This window comes from Lissotriton helveticus, chromosome 6 (genome assembly GCF_964261635.1).
Source record: "Lissotriton helveticus chromosome 6, aLisHel1.1, whole genome shotgun sequence".
NCBI lineage: Eukaryota > Metazoa > Chordata > Amphibia > Caudata > Salamandridae > Lissotriton > Lissotriton helveticus.
In genome coordinates this window covers 1235718364-1235744296 of record NC_136067.1, presented here as the reverse complement: position 1 = coordinate 1235744296, position 25933 = coordinate 1235718364, and the positions used below count along the sequence as shown (strand labels likewise).

General features: G+C 48.0%; 1 protein-coding gene across 1 annotated transcript in view; it reads left to right on the top strand.

Annotated features, from left to right (window-relative positions):
* The window catches only part of DZANK1 (double zinc ribbon and ankyrin repeat domains 1), an 846943-nt gene that overhangs the window by 718729 nt on the left and 102281 nt on the right, over window positions 1–25933 (top strand). Inside the window, exon 16 of the mRNA XM_078648955.1 lies at window positions 13625–13715. Within this exon, the coding sequence (XP_078505081.1) occupies window positions 13625–13715 (91 nt within the window). The remainder of the gene's footprint in view (window positions 1–13624; window positions 13716–25933) is intronic.

Sequence of the window (25933 nt, the reverse complement as noted above, 5' to 3'; positions counted from 1 at the left end):
TAGAGGTCAAGGTCACTGGTCCCAGGCGGTGACACCGTTCAAGGAGTGACCGGAGGGACAGTCCAGGTCCCGTCACACGGACTCTTCCAGTGCCCGCGACTACTCACCCACCTTATCGGATTCACCACTTACAAGGGTGTCACCGGTGGATGACATTGTGTCGTTCCAAGAGGTGTTGTTGAGGGGGCGGCGAAGCTGGGAATTTACGCTGACGGTCCCCACACCTTCTACGTCAGTGATTTTCGAGACCTTGCACAAGAGGCAGTTGTCTCGGCCCTTGTTGCCCTTGGTGCCAGGGGCTGGAGGAGCCGGCTATGGAGCTCATTCCTGACTCTGGCGTCGACCGAAATCTGCTCCTTTCCCGGCTGCAGAAAAAATACAGACCCCAGACTCCGATCCGGCGTTCCTTAGATCGGACCCGGTCCGGATTCAGTGATCGTCACGGCGGCTAGGAAGCAGCACGCTACTGCCCCGTCCTCTATGGTGCCTCCGGACAAGGAGAGCCGTATGATGGATTCAGCGGGATTCAGCAGGAAGAAAGGTGTGGTACGGCAGCAACGTCAATGAAAGCCGCTAGTGCCACGGCTATCCTGGGTCGGTATGACCGGTCTTCATGGGACTCCCTACAACAGTTTCTGGAGCACGTTCCTTGGGACAAGAGGGAGGACTTTCAGGAAATCATCAACCAGGGCATGATGGTATCAAACCAGGTGATCAGCTCGGCTGCAGATTCCTCTCTCCTGGCGGCTCATGGATACTGCCACGGGATTAATCTGAGGCGTCATGCCTGGTTGCGCCTGAATTCGCTAAAACCGGAGGCGCAGCATGGAGTCGCCAACCTGCCGTTCTCTGGTGCTATGCTATTTGGAAAGCATGCGGATGAGGAGATGGCCCGCATGAAGGCGGAGGCTGAAACCCTGACGGCCGTCTGGTTAGAAAAGCCACAAGAGAAAAAGAAGACCTTCCGCCCCTTCCAGAGACGTTTTGGTGCCCAGGGAAGAGGGCAAGGTCGTCAAGCTGGGCAGCAGCAACACCACCAGCAGCAGTACCAGCGGCGTCCATTCCAGAAACGCCAGAGGGGTAGAGGCGGCCAGCAGTCCTCCTCGACGCCTAAAGGCCCGGCCGGGTCTAGGCCCTGAGGTGCTACTTCCCCCTCGTCCGTTACCCGCTCCGGTGGGGGGAAGCATACAACATTACTTGGCAGAGTGGAGAAAAATTACTCAGGACAAGTGGGTGCTGAATATTGTTTGCAATGGATACAGTCTTCGCTTCGTCAGCCCGCCTCTAGCGATTCCACAAGTTTGCTCGCAGTTCCAACTGCGTGAGCATCAGGTGGAGGCGGATACCCTGTTAAGAAAGAGGGCGATAGAAGACGTCTCTTTGTCTCTAAGGGGAAAGGGTCTTTACTCTTGGTTCTTCCTCGTGCGCAAGAAGGACAAGAACGAGTTCAGGCCCATTCTGGATTTGCGACAAGCATACAAATGGATTCGACGGGAAAAGTTTTGCATGCTGTCTTTGCACCAGATTTATCCTCAGCTGCAAAGGGGAGACTGGCTTTGTGCAATAGATTTGCAAGATGCGTACTTCCATGTGCCCATTGCACGGAAACATCGGAAGTTCCTGCGATTTCTGGTCGGCACCAATCACTATCAGTACACCGTACTACCGTTCGGACTGAAGTATGCACCCAGGTCGTTTTCGAAATGCATGGCAGTAGTGGCAGCGCACCTGCGAAAGAACAAGGTGTTTGTCTACCCGTACCTGGACGACTGGTTGATCAAAGCCTCTACCTTCCAGGAAGCGCAACTGCACTTCAACAGGACGGCCGTTCTGTTGAACCAGCTGGGGTTGCACATAAACATGTCCAAGTCTGTTCCGACGCCTGTCCAGTGCCTACAGTACTTGGGAGCCTCCATCGATACTCTTTCAGCAAGCGTGTCTCCTTCGGAGGAGAGACGCTTATCGATCCTTCGGAAGGCTCAGTCTCTCATAGCTGTTCCATCTACAACAGTGAGGACGGTGTCTTCTCTACTGGGGTCGATGGCCTCTTGCATCTTCCTCACGCCACACGCACGCCTACACATGAGGCCATTGCAGGAATGTCTGGAGGATCAATGGGACCAGAAGCGAGGGAGCTGGGATGACAGGATCAAGCTGTCCCTCCAAGCTCAACAGTCCCTGAGATGGTGGTGCTCTGCAGAGAATCTCCTCAAGGGGGTCCCATTCCACAAGGACATTCCCACTCAGACTGTCGTCACGGATGCTTCTCTCCTCGGCTGGGGAGCGCATTCAGCCCATCTACAGATCCAGGGAACGTGGTCCCCGGCGGAATCCACGTATCACATCAATTTCCTGGAACTCAGAGCTGTGCATTTGGCACTGAAGGCCTTTCATCCGTCCTTCCAAACCAACTCCTTGCTTGTGCAGACGGACAATACGACCACAATGTATTACCTCAACAAGCAGGGGGGCTCGAGATCGCGCATACTGTCGCAAGAAGCTCAGGCGATCTAGCACTGGCTCCTAGCCAGAGGACTGACGATAACGGCTACCCATCTGCTAGGTGTGCAGAATGCTCAGGCGGACACACTCAGCAGGTTGGTGCAAGAAAACCACGAGTGGGTTCTAAACGACGAAGTGCTAGGAGACGTCTTCGACAGGTGGGGCACTCAGTGGAGAAGTGTGGCTCACTGGTTAGAGGAGGCAGACCTGGAAGCAGAGGTCAGCCTGGGACCAGGGTTCAATTCCCGGCTCGGCGGGGTCTTGAGTCCTAAAATGTCCATGGACTCGACAATTCTCGCTCCGGTGCCTACTCGATTCACGGGTTCACACTCTGCGACTCTGGGCAATAGCTTGCTTAATCTCCACAACGGCCCCTCGCGGCGGGATGCCTGGCTTTCACCTTGCGGATACCCTGCCGGGGTTATCTCACAGGGGAATACCAGGACGGGTTCCCTAAGCAAGCGCTTAGAAACTGCTCGGTGATTTGCGCTATATAAATTCCTGTACATTTACAAATTCCTGTACACTCCGGACGTAGATCTGTTCACCACCGCCGAAAACAGAAAATGGCGAGACTTCGCTTACAAGCATTACCAACCGCGGACCCTCGGGAACGCGCTATGGATCAGCTGGTCGAACAGCTTTCTGTACGCTTTTCCACCCATTCCCCTGATTCCGGCGGTGCTCATCAAGCTGTCTCAATCCAGAGCACGGATGATCCTCATTGCTCCGGAGTGGCCCCGACAGTGGTGGTTCACGGACCTGCTTCACCGGTCTCTTCTACCCCCACATGTGGCTGCCGTGTCGGCCGGACCTTCTCACGAACTTGGGGGGCAGATGGTGCACCCCAACCTCTCATTGTTGAGTTTGGCGGCATGGCTCCTGAGATAGTGCAATATGGACACCTGAATCTGCCTGAGGATTGCATGAACATTCTCAAGGAGGCTAAGCGGCCTTCCTCTAGGACGTCTTATGCCTACAAGTGGAAGAGGTTCTGCATCTGGTGTACTTCCTAGAACTATGATCCAACGACCTGCAAGGAAGATGTTGTCCTTACATATCTCTTGCATTTGGCTCAGTCCGGCCTTAATTTTCAATCTATTAAGGTTCACCTTGCAGCGTTAACTGCGTACAGGAAATGTCCTTCACAGACTTCCTTCTTCCAGGTCCCTGTGATTAAGGATTTTTTTGGAAGGATTGAAGAAAGTGTTTCCTCCTGTTCGTAGTCCTTCGCCTTCCTGGTAGTTGAATGTGGTGCTATCCAGATCGATGAAGGATCCTTTTGAACCCATTCATAAGGCTTCACTGCAGCACTTATCGTGGAAGGCGGCTTTCCTTGTGGCCATTACATCGGCCCAAAGGGTGAGTGAGATTCATGCATTATGTTGTCAAGAACCTTATACTGTTTTTCGTGCTGCTAAGGTTGTGATGCGTACTCACCCTAAGTTCCTTCCTAAGGTGATCCCTGATTTTCATGTTAATCAGACTATAACTTTACCTACGTTTTTCCAGAATCCTTACACGCCAGCGGAAAGATCTCTTCATTCCCTGGATGTGAGAAGGGTATTGAAATTCTATCTGGATAAGACCAAGGACATTCGTAGGTCAGACCAACTGTTTGTCAACTATGGGTCGGTCAGGACTGGTCTTGCTACCTCGCAGCAATCCATCTCTAGGTGGATTGTGTCCTGTATCCAGTTATGTTACCAGAAGGCTAAGAAGACCTTAGGAGGTAAGCCTAAGGCTCATTCCACCAGGGGCAAAGCGGCTACAATGTCTTTGCTACGTAATGTTCCCATTGCAGAGATCTGCAGGGCTGCCACGTGGAAGTGAGTCCATACCTTTGCTAAGCATTACTGTCTGGACTCTGATGCCAGAGCAGATGCTCAGGTGGGGCAGGCTTCGTTAAGAAATCTGTTTGCACAGTAGGGGTGTTGTCTTTTTCTCCACCGCCGGTTAGATTGTTGGGATGGGCTTGCCATTCTATTCACTAGATTATGACTGTACACAGAGATCCCCTACTACAGAAGGAGTAGTTTCTTACCTGTAACTCCAGTTCTGTAGTATGGGTATCTCTGTTATAGTCATAAGCGCCCGCCCTCCTCCCCGGTGGAGAAAATGTTACTGTAATATATGCTACAGGCCTTTCTTTATACACCTTCAAAAAGAACTGAAATTAAAAGGAGTTTGCTGTGCATCATGGGATACCGAAGGTCTCTGGAGAGTTCCTTAAAGGCAAGGTATCCCTTTTGCAGACACATAATGGCAGCCTATGGGTGCTTGTCTGTCCATCCCTTCCTCTCTATCATTCCAAGGATTTTGTGAAGGGGAAGTTTCTCTATGGGTGAAACTTAACAGACTGTGTTAAATGTGATGTTGGTGGAATCTCCTTTGCATTTCTAGTTGAAGTACTGGACAGTGTAGCCTTGCAGGTATAGGCTGCATTATTGTCTTTAATTTTCTCTTAAGTGTCTATGCAGGACTGCACTGAGGACAATTTAAGAGATTATTTTTGATTGCTCCGGGGTCCACGCACATGGGCGGGGCTATTCACTAGATTATGACTATAACAGAGATACCCCTACTACAGAACTGGAGTTACAGGTAAGAAACTACTCCTTCCTTTCAAGATACTGGGTTTGTTTCAGTTTCCTGTATGTCCCTAAAGACTGGGACCAATGCTTTGCTCCAGAATTCTGCATTGTGCTTGTACAATATTGAGGGTTTTCCGTTCAGGCCTGGGGCTCCTTCCTGCTTCCCTTTAGCTATTTGTGTCTTAATCTATGATGCTGTTATTTCATTACGATTTTCCATTACTGTTCAATAATGGTTTTGGGCCCACTTCCCCTTTCTCCCCGAGGTCCTTTAGTTTAACTGCGATCTCGTCATGTTTAGTGCCCTCGCTAATCCTTTGTCTGGTTCTGTCTATAGTTATATCACATATGTTCCTCTCGGTGATCTGCGTTTTTTCTCCTGCTGAATTCCCCTCTTGCATTTTGTCATGAAACTGATTGTGCAGGTGTTGTGCCCAGTTGGCTTCTGTTATATGTGAGCTCATTCCTTGGTGCGCTGGCCGTTGAAGGCTATTAATCGTACATCAGAACCTGGCACTGTTTTTAAGTTTCGAGCCGTGCAGTACCTTTGCCCAAAATTCTTCATTCGCTTACCTTTTCCTATCCCAGATCATCTTCTTTAATGTTACCTTCAATCTCCGCTGCTCGCATTGCAGGGCTAGGCTTTGTGTTGTTTTGCACAGCTGGCTTAGTGCTTGATTTAGTTTGCGTTTGAGGGTCTTTATCTCAGGTGAGATTGCCTTTCTTGGTAAAGTACCCACTGGTTTCCTTGTGATGGTCCCTGTCCTAGTGGCAAACTTTGTCCCAAGATCCATTATGAAGACCTCCCAAGCCTCTGTTGGATTAACTATTTTTTTTTTTTAAACTCTTTATTCATGACTGTGCCAGTTATTACATTTCACATTGGTATACATTATCTTCCATCAGTCTTTTCTCGTTTTTTATCCTTAACTGTCGGCAATTTAACATGTAGTCTGGTCCATTCAGAGCCTCTGTTGGATTACCTATCATGTTGTTTTCTTGGTAGAGAAGTGTCTTCACTATATTTGATAGTTCTTCGATCTTATCGGACTTGCACCTTATTCGTCTAAAATCTGAGGTGTATTTGGTGCCAGCGCTTGTGCGTTCCTCCATATGATTCCCTCTAGATGCACTTAGCGTCCCTTCTTGCGGCAGGTGGTCACTTTGTCCATTGTCGCCCATTCTGAATGAGTCTATGATGTGGAACAAAGGGAGAGTTGCTAAGGCGAAAGTAAGAGGAGATGGTTGAAGAATAATATCTGGTTCTGGTGGGTTATCCTCTTTAAATTAGCCGTTTAACACCCGCAGGTTTAGTTGTTCGAGATTTTTAAGTAATTGGATTGAACATCTTGTTTGTTTATTTGAAAATGTTGGGCCTTGGTTTGGTATTCCACACACTGTGTTTAGTTCCTGTGCTAGCTGGTCTTCTAAGGTGTATCCGAAGAGATAGAGGTTGAAATCACCTGCCAGGATTATGTTCTCTTCTATGATTCTTGCCAGTTCATTAACTAATTCTTTGGCCGCTTTAAGCCGATGCTTCGAATGAATGTACGTGTTAATCATTATAAGTGACCGGTCTACCTTATTGATTTTAATTGTTATGGCTATTGCCTGTATGGCACTTGGGGCTGCAATTTTTGCCTCAATTTTTTACTGTTGTTCCTATTGTGAGTATTGAGGCGAATGTCATCAGACCACCTGAATGATGGCCGAAGTTGGACCCTTTAGTTGCTGGCACAATTTGTGATGTGTATCCTTGTAGTGCTATCTCATGGTGTTCCAAGTTTTCTTGGAGTAATATCAGGTGAAATGTCTTTAAGTAGTTTAGTGTTGCGGGATCCTCCATCTAATTAGCCAGACCGTTGATGTTCCAGATACATATTCTGTTTTTTGTTGGGTCGATTAGTGATACTCTTGGGCAGGGTGCCCCTTGTCATTGCGTGCCCACCGTTATTATTGTTCGCCATATTTTAGCCCAACTGGAGACAGGTGACTGTGTTAATAGGCCACTTTGCTCCTGTTTTGTGCTTAGACTGTTGGTGTTTAAGTGACTACGGTGGGATCCTGGGAAGTAGCTGGTGTAGGAGAGTAGGGTCTGCTTTCCTATGGTCACCCCAATTTTTGCTTTTTGCTTCACTGGTTTTCGACTTAATGTGGCTGTGGGCCTGCTAATCAGACCCACAGCCTGCTGTTATCTCTCTAAATTCACAGACATGTACTATAGGTACATAACCAATTTGGTACTGGACACCTTATCAGCCCCTGTACAGTGCACTATAGGTGCCCAGGGCATAGATGCATCCAAGGCCACCAGAGGCTGCAGCATATCTTTTGCCACCCCTGACTGGTCACTTAAATCGACACAACTGGCTGATCACTCAGCTGGGGCAAGGTGGTGTACTCACCCCTTGCTTAGATATAGAATACCTATGTCTAAACCTTTATCTGGACACATATGCACCTATAAGTCACTCCTATGGCAGGCCTTTACAATCCTGGAGGCAGAGTGCTTGGTTTTATGTGAGATGGTGCTCTAGCATGAGCTGAGCCTGTCTGCAGTGTTCGGAAGCATTTCCTTACTGCTGTTCCAGTGATACTGCCATACCATATACTCTTAAGTGCATTATAATCCTCGCGGTTAATGCTAACTTTGGTTTGGCTTTATCAAAACATGTCGTGTTTGGTGTCATACACTTTGGAATACTACCCCATCGCCAGTTCTGGCGACGGGGGTAGCATTCCACCCTTCTAGAGGGAGAAGACATGTTACTTTACTTTAAACGCGGTTAATCCTAACCAGAGCCTCAGCATCACAAAATGGATGCTGCTGCCCCGACACAAGTCTGACCTCCTGCTGCTGACCGAAACTTGGCAGGGGAGGCCTGGACAAAGGGTTTTCTGTCACAGGGAGGTGCTACACCACCCCAGACAGGAGATAGTGGATTAGAGCATGGAGGGTTGAAAGAAACTAGACACTGCCTGGGGCACACAAGGTGTCCCATGCAAAATCCAGTCAAACCGGTTCTGGGGCACTCCAGCCCCAGCTCTGACGCAAAACTGGACAAAGGGAAAGGGGTGTAACCACCCCCTTCCTGGGTCCCACCCATAGGAGGGACCTAGCAGGTAATCCAGCCCCTTGATTTGGAATAAAGGTAGGAGCTGTGCTGATGCACATCAGATTATCCTGACTGAAACTTATGAAACGAAACTCTGGACCCTTCGACATCCCACTCGACGTGGAAGACTGAAGAATCTCCCTTGTGGTCAAGGAGTGACCACCCTGTGCAAACAGGCACCATCCAGCACGTCACCGTTTGCTTTGTTGCAGTTCCCGCCGGAACTCGAGCGACAGAGATCGACAAGACCCAGCGTTCCTGCCTTCCAACAGCCCGATCCACAGTCCCTGCAAAGCTGAGACCCGAGGAGGCGACCTGAAGCGTGGGGCTGGCCATCTTGGAAAAACTACGAAGTACTGACCGTGCAGCATCCGAGGATCCCTCGAAGCTGTGCATTGGAGTCTGAGAAGCTCCAGCCCCGAGCAGCTTTTGCACCGAAGCTCACCCCTCCACACTCACCGAGTGCTGCGTGGGGCCCTTTTGCATTTTCCTGCTTGACGTGTTGGTCCGGTCACTTGCCCGCTGGCTAGTGGCCCCAGTACCGACGAACCTTTGAATTTGCTCTGCTAGTCTGGTTGCTCCAGACTGGCCCTCGCTCCCCTGAAAAGGAGCACCAGCTCTGACCTTGCTGGTCCGAGTAAGAAGCGATCTTCGAATCCTGCGTGGGTTGCATTTGCCAAGGCCTGTTGACTCCGATCCGGAAGCCGACACTGCCGACAGCGAGAGCCTTCGTGGGACAGCTCGTGATTCACTCCAGGACATCCTCGGTGCCCCAGAGTCCACGTGGCAGCGGAGACAAGCTTCAGAACAACCACCTGATTGCACCCGACATGGCCTGGTTCCTTCCTGTTCCTTCCTGGTCACTGGCTAGTGACCCAGACTCTGTCCCCTCTGCTTTCAGGTACTCTACATCTTCCATCCGCCCTTGGATCACACCGGACTCTTCTCTTCTGGCCGCCTGCAGCATCTTCATCTCCAGGCTCCATAGATCTACACGACGAGACCCGACACGCTTTTGCACCTGTGCACCCGCTTCCTGTGGGCGAAGTAACTCTTGAACGCCGGTGCTCCTGTAGTGGTTTACACCTCTAGTGTCTAAGTCTAAAGTTTTGTCCTTCTAGTCCAGTCGGAAGACTCTTAAAACTGTAACTCGATAACTTTTACGCACCATTGACTTTGCATTGGTGCATGCGTGTGCTTTTAGCGCTGCACCCGATTCCCGCAGGCTACTCCCGTCCTAACTGGTGTTAGTCCAGTATAGTCCCAGTGATTCCCAAGGCCCTAGGCCTTACCACTGATCGAATAGTGATACTTATACCACTTTTTTGATATATGGTTTGAGTGGCCACCGGCCTCATCCATAATTGTGCAACTTTCATATGTTATACTGTGCTTTTGTTTAAACGCTTGTGTTTCTATACTCATAAAGAGTACAGGGGATTATTCTAAGAATAAATACATATATTTTTATAATATATAACTTGTGTGGTGTCCTTTGATTTGATATTACAGGATTGCATATGGTAAAACAGCTGGCTTCACATGCCCTCTTGAGTTAAGCCTTTAGGCAGCTTAGTCCATGCTACCATTGGGATAGCTTGTCTTTTAAGGTTGACTTACAACCACCACCATAAGGGATTGTTTGGACTGATACAAGGTGCCCCCAGAATTGGAGACATCATACATCAGGCCAACTTCTCACAGCTGGGTGCTCCTTTTAAAATTGATATGACTGTGTGCGATGGTTCATTATTGCATTCTTCTAAAAGGGTAGTGGGGTAGGCTAGTGTTTTTCCTGGTTCTAGCCTTATCCCCCACGTTGAAAATGTGTTGATTGCCTTCATAATTAGGTCAACTGTCTCATTTGATTTCCATGTTGTCTTTGTTGCTTCTGGACACTGTTGGTTTAATGTTGGTTAGAATTCAATTGAGAGCAAGTCTGTTGAGCTCTGTTGAGCTAAGATTTCCCAGACCTTTAATAGAGTGTAGGAGTTTCAGTATGTTCCCCCTGTTTAGTGTATCCACTCTTCCTCTGGATTTATATCCTGGGACAAATAGAATGATATCTGTCTCTTTTGAGGCATTGACCACAGTGTCCTGGAACGAAGTTGCAGCAAGATGTGTTGGCCTGTGTGGAATTTGATCAGCATTTGTAATGTCGCTGGCAGCGATACTGGCTCCGTGGGTCTCCTCTGGTGCCTCATCTTTCGCTGGCATGTTCCTGCTTTGTATGACTTCCCTTGACGGATTTTGTGCCAATCCCCTTGCACTTCTCATTGCCGTGCTGGTTTCCTTCAGCATTATCTGTTTGTTTGTCTGATTGAACCCTAGATGACTATCATATTTTATGTCAGGTCGGTTCATTGGCTTTGGAGGTTCCGACGTGTTTGGATCCCTAGTAACCTTCGGTCTCGTGTTTAAGGGATCTATCTTCCTGGCCAAGGTAGGAGTCAGAGAATTCCTTGTAGCCTCATTTTCCCCGGGGGATGCCGCGTGCTGATTCTCCCGGGGGTGACTCACCGCAATTACCTTCGTGTTCCTGCCCTTCCTCTTTTGTTTGCAGAGGCTTGGATAGCTTGCAGGATGACGGGAAGGTCATTCAGTGTGGCCTCGGCCTTGCTCATGTCTGCAGTACCCAAGGCACCGGAGGTGGGAAAGGCTGGAGCAGGTGGTGTAGTGGTCTATAGGCATCTGTGAGGATGTGGCATGTGTGTCCGTGCTGTTCGCCATAGCCGGGGACTCGCCCAGCTCCCAGCGGCGGGACCTCCTACAAGGCAGCGCACCCCTCGTTGTTCCAGGAGTGGGTAGTGGCCGGGCAGCATGCTCATAGAGGACTGAGTCGGGACTCGAACCTCCACCAGGGACCCCGATCTGGAGCAGGCCTACAGCCCCATGTGCACCCCTTGTACCTGAGGTCTGCAGGGTCCCACACAGGAGAGTTTGTTACTGAAGCCGGTGTCCCCCAGCAGGAGAGGGGGGATGGACCCCTATCCATGGCAAAGGATATGGCTATGCTGTGTCACAAAGCAAGGGAAGTTGCCGTTTTCACCCAGCGGTCCTCTCAGGGTGTCAGGGTGTCACGCAGGCCCCAGTGTCAACCCTGCACTGATCCGTGCAACAAAGTCAGTTATGGGACCTCAGGATGCCAAGTAGGATGTGGTGGAGATGGCAGACACTAGCTGGCAGTTTTTTTGGGGCGCTGTGAGGGTCTCCGTGCCAACCCTGCACTGGTCTGTGCAGAGGGGTCAGGTGCGGGACCCTGGGGCGTTGGTCGGGCCCTACTCTGGCCTAGAGGAGAATCCCCACCTGTGGCAGCGTGTGGCAGAATGGCTGCAGCCCAGAGCCGCTGGTCGCTCAGGAGGTGGTAAGGGGAATGGTGTGCTGTCGTCTGGCGGGCCACGAGGGCGTGGGCGGGACCTGGCATTGATGCTCCCATCAACCTGTGTGGCAGAGTTAGGCACGGGGCCTCAGGGCATAAGCCAGCCCCCACCCTGGTCACTGGAAAAAAATATAAATTGTCTGTTGGCTGCAGCAGAAGGCGCTGCAAGTCCCTGCAGGGGGCCCCAGCGAGGGTGTGAGAAGCACTGCAGTAATCAAGCGGGTGGCTCCACTAGGCTTCACAGGCTGCAGCTCCACCTCGGTCGCTTGTGAAGAGGGCGGGCCCCTCCGGGTTAGTTCAAGCCTGCTGGGGGGGGAGCTCACGCCGTTCCACTCCCTTCCAGTGTGTAGCTGATGCGGCTTCTTGTGGTCTGTGTGCCCTCCAGGGACTCCCCGCAGCAACCAGACTTGTCATACAGGGAGTACTGACAGGCAAACAGCTGCCTGGACACAAACTTACTCTGTGTATGACAGGACTAATAGTAGCAAAGAGAGATATTATGGAGGCCTGCTGGAACCAACAAAGCCTAATGAAGTGAGGCGGGAAACAGGAATGGGTCATTTTGGGGATGCAAATAAGGTGAGAGAAGAAAGGAGGGGATGCCCATGGAAGTTTATAGGAAATCTGGGTAATCTTGGAGAGACCCCTTTGGGCTGATAGAGGAGATATGCCCCTGAGAATAAGTCAAACCGGGTCTTTAAACATGCTGGCTCCCCGCTCTCCCCCTCCCAAATGAGAGAGGATGTAGACTAGCTTGCGCCACGAGTAGAAGACACAGGTCACCGATTTAGGGTTGGGCACATGCCAGCTGTGAATGGCTACCACATTGCCTGAAACATCTGAATTGTCTGTTTGTGTTTCTGAAGTTGTATTCTCTTTAGGTCTCGGCCTGATCCAGCGCATGCGCTGGTCTGGCCGAGACATTTAGTAGCTGTTTAAGAAGTGCTACTTTCCTGGCGACCAGCTTACTATCACGCGCACAAGAGCACGCGCGCGTAATAGCAAGCTGGTGGCCGGCAAGGTAGCACTTGCAGTGATGCGTGTGCGCACCACGTGCATCACCACTCGCGTTTTTTTTTTAAATTTCAGGTAACTGTCTCTGCATAATGGTCTCTGCACTACCTCTCTGGTGAAAAAAATGCTGATACATACATTGTACTCTGCAGCGTCTGAAAATCGTTTACGGGCATCATTGTTCTTGGGAGTAGGTAGTTGGGCTGTAGGCATCAGTATTGCATCAGGTGCAGTGACACAGGAGTACGAGGTGTGAATATCGGTAGTTCCACCACACAAAGTTCATCCAACCTTTGTCATTGATTTTTTTACACTAATTCTTTAGCTGAGTGAAGTGTTATCTTTCACAGTTATCAGCTTCCTCAGTGCCAGTAATTACGTTTCTCAGTGTCTTGCTTTTTCTCTGTTACCTTCTGTTCTTGCACAGATTATGAATTGTTGTTTGTTTTCATGATGGGAAAGAAAAGACTACTTAACTCAACAATAGTGCATTCCTCAAATTTACATTTCTCAGATTCACAATGCACCTAATCCCCCAGCCTGTTGGCTTTTTAAAGATGGTTGTAGGTTTACTTGCATGTCTAAAAGGTTTTCCAAAATGGCTGCCAGGGACTACAGCTTTAGGCCACTCATTCCATTCTGATTCATAATTGTGATTTATTTTTAAGGCACAGAGCTTCTATCTTAAAGCGAAGCGTTCTATATAAAAGAAAGTTACATTTTGCAAGTGCCCGGGGATCCTTCAAATGGATTAAAGTATTTGAAAGCTTTTGGAGCTGAGAAAGTTAGCCATCAATGCAATGCACGTGGTTTTCCATCTTTTCTGTGTCTTTTGTTAAATGTTCTAGATTGTTTGTGCTTTTTTCCACTGCAGGCACTTTACAGTTGCTGAAAGGTTACACGTGTTGAGTAAGGCGTGACAAAACTCATACAATAAATATTAATCAGATTTATCTGTACACTTGAAGTTGTGGCAGGTTTTTTTCAATTCATATTTTATCTATATTTTTATTTTGCAGAATGTAGTGACGGGCAAGCCAATGAAACTAACAGATGATCACTTCCTGAGCACCGTTACTGAAGGACGGTATGAGAGTCAGTCCAGTTTGGGTATGTTTGCCATTGGTATTTTATTTACTTACTTCAATACTTACTACACTAAAGGACAGTTTGTTTAGCATAGAAACAAATCAACAATGCATGTTGCATCATTCTTAAATATTTGAGAGTTTCAATTATTCCACCCGCATTGTTTAAGTTTGATAGCTGAATGAAATACAATTAAATAATTTATTTTGAAATATGCTGAGATTTCATAATAATTATTGTTATTTTTGAATTTCTGAATTCACCAGAGACCATGAAACAACAAACCCCTAATTTTTTATTTGTTTTTCTAATTGCAAGTATTTATTTGTATGTTCTACATTTGAGTACATGTGATTTAAAGAGCAAAACATTTTATCTTCCGTACGCTTCAGTACTTTTAAACACCACGCATGGATCTAAAATTTAGACTCTTTCCTCCATTCTCGTGAATGACCGCATGAATTTATTACATAATGCTCTGCCTCCTGAACCAGATTTTGTAGTCATGGTTGCCATCTAAATTCAGGTAATGTTTAGAAAGGATATAAGTCTTTTTTACAGTTAGCGCCATGTCCTTTTTTATGAGTTTTGCTTACCTCATCTGTTGAGAATAATTGTTACCACCTCTACCACATGCAGTAATTTCAAACTCGATAATTAGACCACATGTAAAGGTGGGATTCATTTGTGAATCTTCCTGTAAAACATGGTTCATACGCTGCTATACATTCATTCACATTGTTAAATGTGTGTAAAATATTTGAATTAATGTTTTCATTTGTTTATATGTTTAATTTATTACATGGTCTTAATTCTTTTCAATACACTGCAAGTCCAGTGTTCTCAGAATGCTGGAACAAAATTACTTGGTATGGGCATTTTTTTACTTTGCCGCTGCTAACAGCAAGTCTCAGAGTAAGTATTTCTTTTCTGGGATCTATTCATATTACCAATGCACTGAAAAAATATGTCTATCCCACAACAGGCCACTAACTGCTGTTAGACTGCCAACTGTGTTGTGGTTGCGGCATCTACGCAGCTCGCATGCCTTAGAACTGCGGTACCTGCATGGTCCCGCAGTTCTTGGGGCTCAGAAGATGCCATATGAAGCTAGTAGGGGAAATAGCATTTACAACGCGGGCTTAACTATGTGTTCCATTTAAATGCAGGTGGATCAATGCTTGCCTTAACCAAGCATATGCCTTAACTGCGCATATGGGTGGTTAAGGCAGGCAGCTCTGTAGATGCAGAGCGGATGGGCAGGGAGGGGACCAGGAATGATCGGGACAGGAAGGATCGGAACACGCCTTGGCAAGTAGGGCTAGGGTTAGGGAGAGCAGGGGTAGTTTTTAGGGCTGGGGGCCTGTTTTAGGGCTCAGGGTGGGGGTCCGAGGTCGGGGTCGTTTTTAGTGCTTGGGGGATTTTACCACTCATATACCTTTACCAATCATGCCTTTACAACAAAATTAATTGTAAGACATGCGTGGAAAAGACACATTCGTTGTTAAGACCACATTGTTAAGGCATGCATGGGTTAGGGAGCCGTTGTTCCATTATACAACCAGTCAGTAGCTGTAGGCTGTTAATTTCACTCACCTTTGGCTGCATTCCCTCATACCTAGGCTCCTAGCTGTTGCCCCTTGCTCCTCTAGCTCAAAAATGGCAACCATCTGTCTTAAGGTTTGCTGCTGCTTTTTAAATTGGGGCAGTTTTGAACTTGTAAGGACAAGCTGTATTAATGTTTTGCCAGGTAAAGAAGACTACATGTGTTTGTGCTTGCATGGGCAATGTTTGTTTTAATATCAGGGAAATCACCAGTAAAAACCGGCTAGGAGAGCATATAACAAACCCACAAACAGGCAAAAAACGAACCGCATACTGACCTGTCAGACCAGGCCTTCGGGCACTGCCTGATTGCCATATCAGCCAGTCTGACCCATCCTCGCTCCTGAAGAGTCTACTATCAATTCAAATCAAATAATTTTTATTCGATTTAAAATATAGATCATAAAAGCACAATTTTTGTCATGTATAATTACAAGCATTGCATAAATATAGATTAATTTACAGGTGATATAAAAATCATGTATTGAAAACCAGGTTCATATTCTACAGTATTTTCCTAGATTTGATCACACATTTCAAAAACATTGCTAGAGGGCTATTAAACATTTTGTACTGTAAAAGTTGTAACGTTAAAAATGCTGGACGACATTGTCTCAAGACTTAGAATAGGAACAATCCATCTTTTTCTAGTTTAAAATTTGCAAAATAGAAGAATGTGCATTGTAGACTGTTGAGACAAATCGTCGCATGGGCATGTGCCCAGGGTTTTAGACCAGTCATTCATGACTGGGAAACTTGTAAGTCTATGAAAAATCCCAGGTAAAAATGGGTCAGCAACATCCTGTCGTAAGCCCCTGTTACATACACGCGATATGGCTGGATGCCACAACTTGACATTAACAATTGATTTTCCAGGACTGTGGGCTTGACTATTTCTTTTGCAAGTTTGATTGTCTCTACGTGCATTAGGCAGTCTGCTTTCAGGGTTTTTCTTGAGATTAATATAATGCTATCCAGATTCACTAGGTATTCGAGGTGTCCGAAATCTGACGTACATTTTTAATATAGTTTAATCAGGGAATACAGGACACCCTTCGAGCTTCAAACAGTCATTTATAATATATTGGTTGAGGCTGGTGTGTGTTGTTGCCCATATTTTGTGCCATAATAGAATCAGTTGAATCTTAATTAAGTAAAATATGTATGGGATCCCTAGCTCTGCATGGCAAATGTAGCAGTGCTATTGGGGACTGCCAATAGATATCTCACAAAGGCATTCTCAATTAATTGCAGGGGCCGGGAGTCAGCATAGCCCCAGATGCCCGACCCGTACATGGCAGTTGAGACACACTTAGCTTTGTACATTTGCATTAATTCCACGTCCGGCCTTCTGCTCAATTTTCTAGCGAAATTGGCTAGGGCAGCGGTGGCTTTAGAAAATAGCATTTTCCTAATTGAAACAGCATGTGCCCAGGTCCCTCTCTGATCAAAATGAATACCCAGGTAGGGAAATCTGCAAATACACTCAACCTTGATATTCTTAATAAAAGAATTGCGGCATTTAACACTGTTTGTTCCACATTTCATAATAAACATTTTTGATGTATTTACTTGCAGACCCAAATTTTTCATAAATGTAGCAAAACTGGTCACTACTCTTTTTAACCCTAATTGGGTATGTGACATTAAAACAGCGTCATCTGCATACAATAACGCAGGAATTCGGCATTGGCTGATTAAAACTTGGCAGAGGCCATTGATATATAAGGTAAAAAGAAAGGGGGCAAGGACATATCCTGGTCTCACCGCTTTACTTATTGGAAATTTAACGGTGCACTCTCCCATGGTCCATAACAGACCCTAGAACAAGTGTCTCGGTATAGCTGCCTCATGAAGTTTATGAGTGGTATTTCCACTCCCATATCCTCAAGAATACTCCAGAGTTTGTCATGTCTAACACAGTCAAATGCGGAGCTATGGTCCACAAGGCCACAAACAACTTTCCCTGCTTGGCCCGCATGTATTTACCCGTCAATAAATTTAGGTTTAGACCCTGTTCTATCGTGCCTGAACACTGGCGGAAGCCATATTGCAGCTCAGAAATCACGCCAGCGTCTCCTGCCCATGACTGCCATCTATTTAATAAAATACGTCCTGTAACTATGAGAAGGGAATCTAAAAGAGAAATTGGTCGTTAGCATGTAGGGATATTGCGGTCGGCCTTTTTAGGTCTCGCCTGAGCCAGCGCGCATGTGCTGCCCTGCGAGGCTTCTAATAAGCACTTTCAACTCTGAGCACACACTTGTGCGTGTGCTTTTTTGTTGTTGCTCACATGCTATTGGCCTTTCCGTGCGTCTTTCTAAGATTGACAGCACGCAACTGGCTAAAGGTGAGTGCATGTCCCGCCTTCTCTCTTCCTTGGCCTAGGGAGTTCGGGAGCGAGCAGCAGCGCGGTCGGGTGCCAGATGCATACCTTGCATTCCTTGCAGTGCGCGCGCACAGCACTTGTTTTCTTTACTTTTGTTTATTACTGCAAATGAAATATTTATGTGTGCTAGGTTCACAATACAAATTGTAAGATGAAATAAATGAATAGGAAACCAACTCCATGCCGAGGGTCTCTCCGTACACGCAAACCAAGCGATAATTTTAATAACCCTGATGAAACATACCCCTTGATGAAATGCAAGTTCACAATTCGAATTTTGTTACAATCCATTACCATACCTGAATTTAGGAATATTAAAATATGGCAAGAGAAACACACACAGTAACATTTTGTATTGAAACAAAAAATAGTACTCAGACCAACATAAATTTTTAGACTTCTCTAACCAAATCCAAGTTACAATTTGAATTAAATGGAATTGAAATAGTTAAGTACAACAAGATTAAAGGTCGATAGGTCAGCAGAAACCTTTAAAACAGTGATCTACGAAGTGCACAGCATGGATTGCATTCTGGCAGTGAACGCACACTGGCTGAAATAAAGGCTTTAGAACCCCTCTCCTGCAGATATATGGTCTGTTCCTTGGTGGTTCAAGGCCGATTCCTTAAAGGTGTCCACATTCCTCCTCTTAGACTCCTTAAAGGTAAAAACATGTTTTTAAAGCCTCCCTTGTGCTGTACTACCGCCCTACCATTTACCTTGTAAATCAAACACTGCCCCCCGCAGGCACCATTGCACTACTCATGTTCCGCGGGCAGGGACGCTGAGGTTTGTGTGTCCGCCACTGGAGCATGGCGACATACAGACCCCGAGGATAACGAGTATTTTTTGACCAAGTACTTTGGGGAAAAAAAAAATTGCCCACAATGTCGCCGTACAGATCAAGCACTTGAAACCATATCAGACAATCAGCGATTCATTATAGCAAACTTGAAACACTTTCCGAAGATAAGTAAAATGACATTTTTCCTAAGTGATTTCCAGAATTAATTTAACAGAACTGCATCAATTAGAAAATAAGCATTTGCAATGCAATAGGTCTCACATTTACGCGAGTTTGAGCTATTAACATTGCAACTAACAATGCCTTTTATTTTTGTTTTCGTTTTAAAAAACATAAATAAAAGGCATTGTCATTAAAATGCCACTAACTTAAACTCGTGTAACTGCGAGACCTATTGCATTGAAAATGCTTGTTAAAAATTGGGACCAAGATAGATTCAGACCAGGATGGAATGAAGCCATCGTAGCAGCATGCTATCAGAACCTGGGTTAGTAAAGGGACCCAGAGACATAGATTTGATTTGTACAGATCGATGGGAACTCCATCTGGACCAGGAGCTTTACCTCCTCCACTAGCGTGTATAGCGAGGTCACTTCATCGAATGTAAAGAGAACATCTAATGGAAAGAGATTTGGAAGTTCTAACTCTGGGGGGGGGTCTCGATGCAGCCAATAATACTGCCTGCTCTTCGTCATTGTACAGTGCGGTGAAGTGATCCAACCATTGGTCCTCACTAATGGTAAACTCTATCGATGGTAAATCCCTGGGTGCTAGAAAAGGCGCGTTGACTGCCTTCCAAACGCTTGTATTCTTTCGAAGTAAAGAGGCTTTGTGCAGGGCCCGCCATGATTCATTTATCAGGGCATCCTTATTTTCTTTTAATGCACGTCTATATGCCCTTCTGGCTGTCGTAATTTCCAAATGTTTTCTGTTGGGTTTATGCAGGGCTATTTTCAGATCCGTATGGGTTTTTGATCATTTAGAGCCGAACCATCCCTGCTTCTTGACGTGGCATTTTTTAGTTTCCACGAATAAACTCTTCTTGACCTCTAGCCTGAAAGAATTCAAGACTTATGCATCAGAAGCAGACTCATTAAGACAGACTAATTTGCATATAGCTGTCGCTGAACGGGGTGGCGAAGTGAGTTAAAGAACGATGATGGATTCAACCCAGATCTGTGACTGGGGGTGAGTGTCTGAAAAGTTTCAGCGCTCCGTCCATCATCTCCTTGTGTCAGTATCTGTGTATATGTCAAAACAAAATCTGATGGAACGAATGACCTCCAATGATAAGGGAAGTGTGATCCTTTGGAATCTAAGTTTGAGGAACAAGGATAGCTAGTATAAATAAGTGCCCTCTTTAAAACTATTGTAATTAAGCACAGTCCAGTAAAAAAATAGCCATTGATTTTGTTGTAGGGTTTGGCAACATCAGGGTGCTGATACCATCTAAGCCAGCTGCTATCACTAGGTGGTCTGGCAAGGAAAGTGGAATAGGCCAGGAACCTTGCCAAAGTAGGAAGTCTACCTGTTAGATCTGGGGGTCTCTAGTTGGCAGAGGTAGGTACCACTGTCCAAATAGGGACCCTTGCTTCTAGTCAGGGCAAGGAGATAACCCTCTGAGATAACCGCTGCTCACCCTCTAGGTAGCTTGGCACGAGCAGTCTAGGCTAACCAGAGGCAATGCGTAAAGTATTTGTACCAACACCCACAGTAACACAGTGAAAACACCACAAACTGACTCCACAACAGTCAAGACACACAAGACCAAAACGACAAAAATCCAACATACACAGTTCAAGAATATGGTTTCAAAAAGAGTTCTTAAGGTTGCGTTAAAATTCTTAGGTTGCGATAGAATTCTCTACGTTGCGATAGAATTCTCTACTGATGCGTGAAAAGTTCACAGTTGCGTCACGTTTACTCACAGTACCTTTTAGTTGCAACAAAGTTCCAAAAGCAGAAGCTGGTGCGGTGGAAAACAAGCGATGCGTTGCTCCTGAGACCCTGGGGAGGCGATGCGACAGCCCCGCTACAGCAGCGGGCGTGTTGCGACGAATCCGGTCTGTATGGGGAGGAAGGCCACTTGTATGGATTCCGATGCGTAGGTTCCGTAGGAAGTCTGTTCTCGCAAAGGCACGATGCGACGATCTCGTAGGGGCTGTGATGATCTCCGGGGCGACGATGCGCGGTCCAGCGGTGATCCTCTCTCTCGCAGCTCCTCGATGCGTTGATTCTGCGACGATACTCGCAGCGACGTGATGCGGTCCGCAAGCAAGCGGTACGGCGTTCTCACCCAGCGACGACAGGCTCTGCGACGATACTCGCAGCGATGTTCGATTCCCCCGCACCGGTCTGGTGCGTCCCGCAAACGAAGGATGCGACGTCTCTGGCAGCGGCGTCAGGCGCTGCGACGATCTCGACCTCCGTAGCGGCGGAAACTTCTCGCACTGTCGGGGATGCGCTCCGCAAGCGAGCGATGCGACACTTTTCAAGTTCAAAAGTCACTCAAGCTTAGTTTCAAGCTTCCCAGCTCAGGTACAACTTCCAGAGGCCCCACAACTGGATCAAGCACTCTAGGAAGGACAGAACTCTCTCAGCAGAGTTCAGGGAAGCTGGGGGTGAAGTCCTTTTGTTCCTGGGACTTCAAAACAGGGAGCCAGCTCTTCTCAGGCCCTTGGAGATTCCTTCAAGACAGGGGACACAGCTCAGCAGCAAAGTCATTCCCCTCTCCTTGGCAGCAAAGCAACAGGTCAGTCCAGCAGAGCAACAGCAGGACAATCTTCCTTCTTCAGTTTCAGCTTTCTCCTTGGCAGAGGTTCCATCTTGATTTTCAGGATGATCTAATTTTCTGTTGTCAGGGGTCCTGTACTTATACCCCTAAAGTCTTTGTTCTCTCTGTGCATGTGGGCCCTGAGCCCGGTCTGAACCAGTTCTGGGTGTTTCCTGAGTACTTTGTTTTGCTGGCTTCTGACTTCCTTTCAGAGTGAGGGGCAGGGTCCTCAGCCGCCCAGCAGGGGGGTGGAGCCAGCATTGTGGAAGGCAGGCACAGCCCTATTCAGCCCAGGTGCTAACTCCTCCCACTACTCCAGTTGCAAATGCAGTCATTCAGCCTAGTGCTGACTCATCCAGGGGAATTCCCCAGAATTCCCCAGCCCCTGTCACTCTCAAACCAGACAGTCAATACACAAACAGGCCCAGGCACACAGAAGGGTCAGACAAGAGAACAGCAACTTTCTAAAAATGCTGTTCTCAAATACAGGATTTAAAAACAACCTTTCCCAAAAGATGTGTTATTAAATTCTGAGTTCAGGGATACTAGATACTTATGTCCTATCTTGTTCCCATGGGAAGAAATGCTGTTAACCACTGTAGCCAGCATCCCCATGTTAACCTATGGAGCAAGATAGCCTTACAGTAGTGAAAACGAAAATGGCTGCCATTCACTACCAGAGCATGTCACCTGCACTAGTACATGCTCTGCCTTTTACATACACTGCACCCTGCCCAGGGGGGTACCTTTGGCCTTCCATAGGGGTGACTGATGTGCACAAAAAGGGAATGGTTAGGCCTTGACAGTGGGGACACTGGCCAGGAGGACATGGCAGTTCTAAACTGCCCATAGGCACTGCAGTGGCAGGCCTGAGACATCATTTTAGGGCTACTCCTGTGGGTGGCACAATCAGTGCTGCAGGCCCACTAGTAGCATTTGTCATCACCAGCCCTGGCACACCCAGTGCACTTTACTAGGGACTTCATGGTGATACAAATATGCCAAACATGTATATCCAATCAGAATAACAATTTACACAGAGAGCATATGCACTTTAGCACTGATCAGCAGTGGTAAAGTGCGCAGAGTCCTATTGCCAACAGCCACGGGTCAGGAAAAATAAGGGAGGAAGAAGCAAAAAGTTTGGGGATGACCCTGCAAGAAGGGCCAGTTCCAACACAACCCCCTTCCAGCCTAAAGCCAGGGTAGACCAAAGGATACCTCGATGGGATTCCCTGCTCAAGGCGATAGAACACGGAAACTGGCCCACACAGCAGGGCAGTCCTGTTCTACGCCGTCCTAAACCCAGTTGGAACACTCTATCCATACTCTCAGAGCCCACCATGCCAGTCCATGTGGAACCCTTCTCCTCATCTGTGGACACCACCTGTGCAGCACCTAACTTTAATTTCCTCACAGGTGTGTCCCAACAGACCGACAGCAAGCCGCAGTGACCACCAACAGTGATCGGGGATGAGACCCAGGCCTCATGCCTCTCAGGGCGCTCAAACCTCTGTGGCGTCAGAGGGTGGGGGGCAGTAGCCCCAGGTGCTTGGCACCCTTTGTCCACTCCCTCTCTTGTCAGGTCAGGTCTGACACTCTGGCACTGACCCACCAGTCCTGGACCTGTATCCAGCGGCTGGACAGGAGGCTGTGGTGTGCTTTCCCACACCCGGTCCTCCTCTTCCTTGGGGCTCTGTACCCTCCCACCTGGAGCGGTACCCCCTTCTAGAATAGCCAGGGCACCTGTGGAAGGTGTCCCGCACCATTCATTCACCAGTTCATGGGTGCTATCCTGCAACTGGTTTTCCAGGTCAGGGGGGACACCCCAGACCAGGCCCTCAAACCTAGGCTCCAAAGCCTCCAGGTCAGACAGCACCTGAACCTGGCTTCCCCACCCAGGGACTAGCCCCTGCAGTGGAACACTTGCCTGGCGCACCAGGACTTCACTCACTGAGGTGCCTATACTGGTAGACAGTACCAACCTGGACAACACAACGGTGTGGCCCAGTCCACCCCCAGGGTGAGACTCCTGCCCTCCTTCCAGGGGCAACCCTGTCCACCAAGACAACCGAGAACACAACTTTCCTACCAGTTCAGGACCTCCCTCCAGCAACTGGTCTCCCAACCTAGGGTTTAACCCCTCAGGTTGTACCGGGGTCAGGGGCGAGGACTCCCTCCCTCTGCACCCCTTCCAGAGCGCTGCACCCTCCCTACTGGAGGGGTACCCCTGGGAACCATATTGGTCAGGACACTGGTTACAGATGTCCTTCCTTCCAGGTCAGGCAACTCCTGAACCTGGTCTCCCAACCCAGGGACCAATACCTGAGGTTGTGCACTTGCCTGGCGCGCCAGGACTTCTGGGGACTCACATAGTACCCCCTTGAGGGTGACACACAACTCATGTGTCCTGTGACAGTCTGCCTGGCGCAGATCTCCCGACCCCTGTCCACCTGACAGTGCGCGAAAATCTCCCAGGACAGGAGTGGTGTCACCATGGTCACTCACTGGGGACTCAGCCCTTCTAACTGGTCCCTGACCCACTGGTTCTCCCACTGGGGACTCCTTCCCCCTTTCACCCCTCAGTCTGGACTTCTGTACCCTCCCAAGTGGAGCGGCACTGCCAGACACCAGAACTGATGGAGGCCTGGTTACAGGCACTCCCCGTTCCCCAGACACTAGGAGATCCTCCTCAAATGGCCTACAAGTACAGTCTAGGTCCCCAACCTGGTGTTCCCCTAAGGAACCCTCCAGGCCCTGAGACTGGGTTTCGGGCACCATGAGACACACCGTCCCACACTCATTCCTTCTCCACTGAGACCGGACATGAGCCCCTACACCCCTCCCACTACACTGGGACCTACCTGGGCTACACTGAACCGCTTCCACCTCACAGGTCTGGAAGATATCTAAGCCACTCCTTTTGGGATCACTCCCCAATGCCTCCTCAGACTCTCTGGAATCCACCAAGAGGTCTGCCTCCAACGCAAGCTCTCTGGGATCAGAGAACTCACACTCCACCGGGTGTTGGCATAGCTCTGGAAAACAGGGACTTAAAATATGCTCTCCAACAAATGAATCACACAGCCCCCCACAGTTGTTAACCAAGCTACCCTTTGCCTCGCCCTCCAGTGCCTCACACAAGTACCCCACACCACTCTCCTGAGACTGGCAACACAGTATCTGACTGTCTCTGTCACACAACCCACACTCTTCTGGCTGGTCTTCACACACACACACCAAGGTTTCTACCATGGGGGAACCCCTCTCCCTGTACCTCTCATCTAGAGACAGTAGAGTGTCCCTCCCACCACTAGGAATATGGTCCCCTGTGCCAGTCCCCCAATCTACTTCAGGGACACTGCACTCCACTGGAACTACATCATAAACCTGAACCCCCTGGTGTATGTCGACCCCCTCCCTCAAGTCAGGCGCCACATCTCTGGGTGTTTGTACCTCTCTCTCCGCACTAGTTATCATAATCATGCTGCCACCATCTAAGCTGGACTCCACCTCCAACTCAGCAACGCTCACCTCCTGAGCTACCCATGTTTCTTCTTCAGCTGAGACCCTCATGGCCTCATGCCTCTTGAGCTCCAACTCAAGCATCCTCATTCTTACTTCGTGGGCCAAGGTAAATTTCAATTCCTCCAGGGCACGGGCCTTTTTGCTCTCCTCCGCCGCCCTTTCCATTTGCTTCAGCTCCATTTCAAGCCTCAACATTTCTAACTTATGATCTCTAGCCCTTTGGTTTTCCTCCAACTCCTCTGGGGGAAAACTGTCAGCTGAATGGCTGCTGCTAGCCCTTGAGGCCGCTCTGGACACAGGCAGATCCTGTGGCCTGAAACCATCCCTTTGTGCATCCTCATCCACTTCTGCATCATCTGTCTCCCCAGCCTCTTTGGTCTCCCACCACACCAATAAGGCCTCCTGTAGCTCCTCCTTCTTGGAGCGGCGCTTCATGGGGCAGCCAAAGTTCCTGCAGAACTGCCTGAGTTGACCTACTTTGTAATCACTTAACATTTCAATATCAAACTCCAGTTCTGCAACATCACTTGCTGGTTTACCATTCAGAGACATGATGCTTGGATTCCTTCAGGGTTATGATCAAAAATAGAACCAAAAATAAAAAAACTTAACCGTGGTATGCGGTGGCGTAGTGGTCTGCACTCACTAGTGATGTACACCAATTACTGTGGGTCAAGTACAAATACAAGTTCAAATCCCACCGCCTGACCACCAATGTTAGATCTGGGGGTCTCTAGTTGCCAGAGGTAGGTACCACTGTCCAAATAGGGACCCTTGCTTCTAGTCAGGGCAAGGAGATAACCCTCTGAGATAACCCCTGCTCACCCTCTAGGTAGCTTGGCACGAGCAGTCTAGGCTAACCAGAGGCAATGCGTAAAGTATTTGTACCAACACCCACAGTAACACAGTGAAAACACCACAAACTGACTCCACAACAGTTTAGAAAAATAAAGGTATTTTTAATCTAAACTACACAAGACCAAAACGACAAAAATCCAACATACACAGTTCAAGAATATGGTTTCAAAAAGAGTTCTTAAGGTTGCGTTAAAATTCTTAGGTTGCGATAGAATTCTCTACGTTGCGATAGAATTCTCTACTGATGCGTGAAAAGTTCACAGTTGCGTCACGTTTACTCA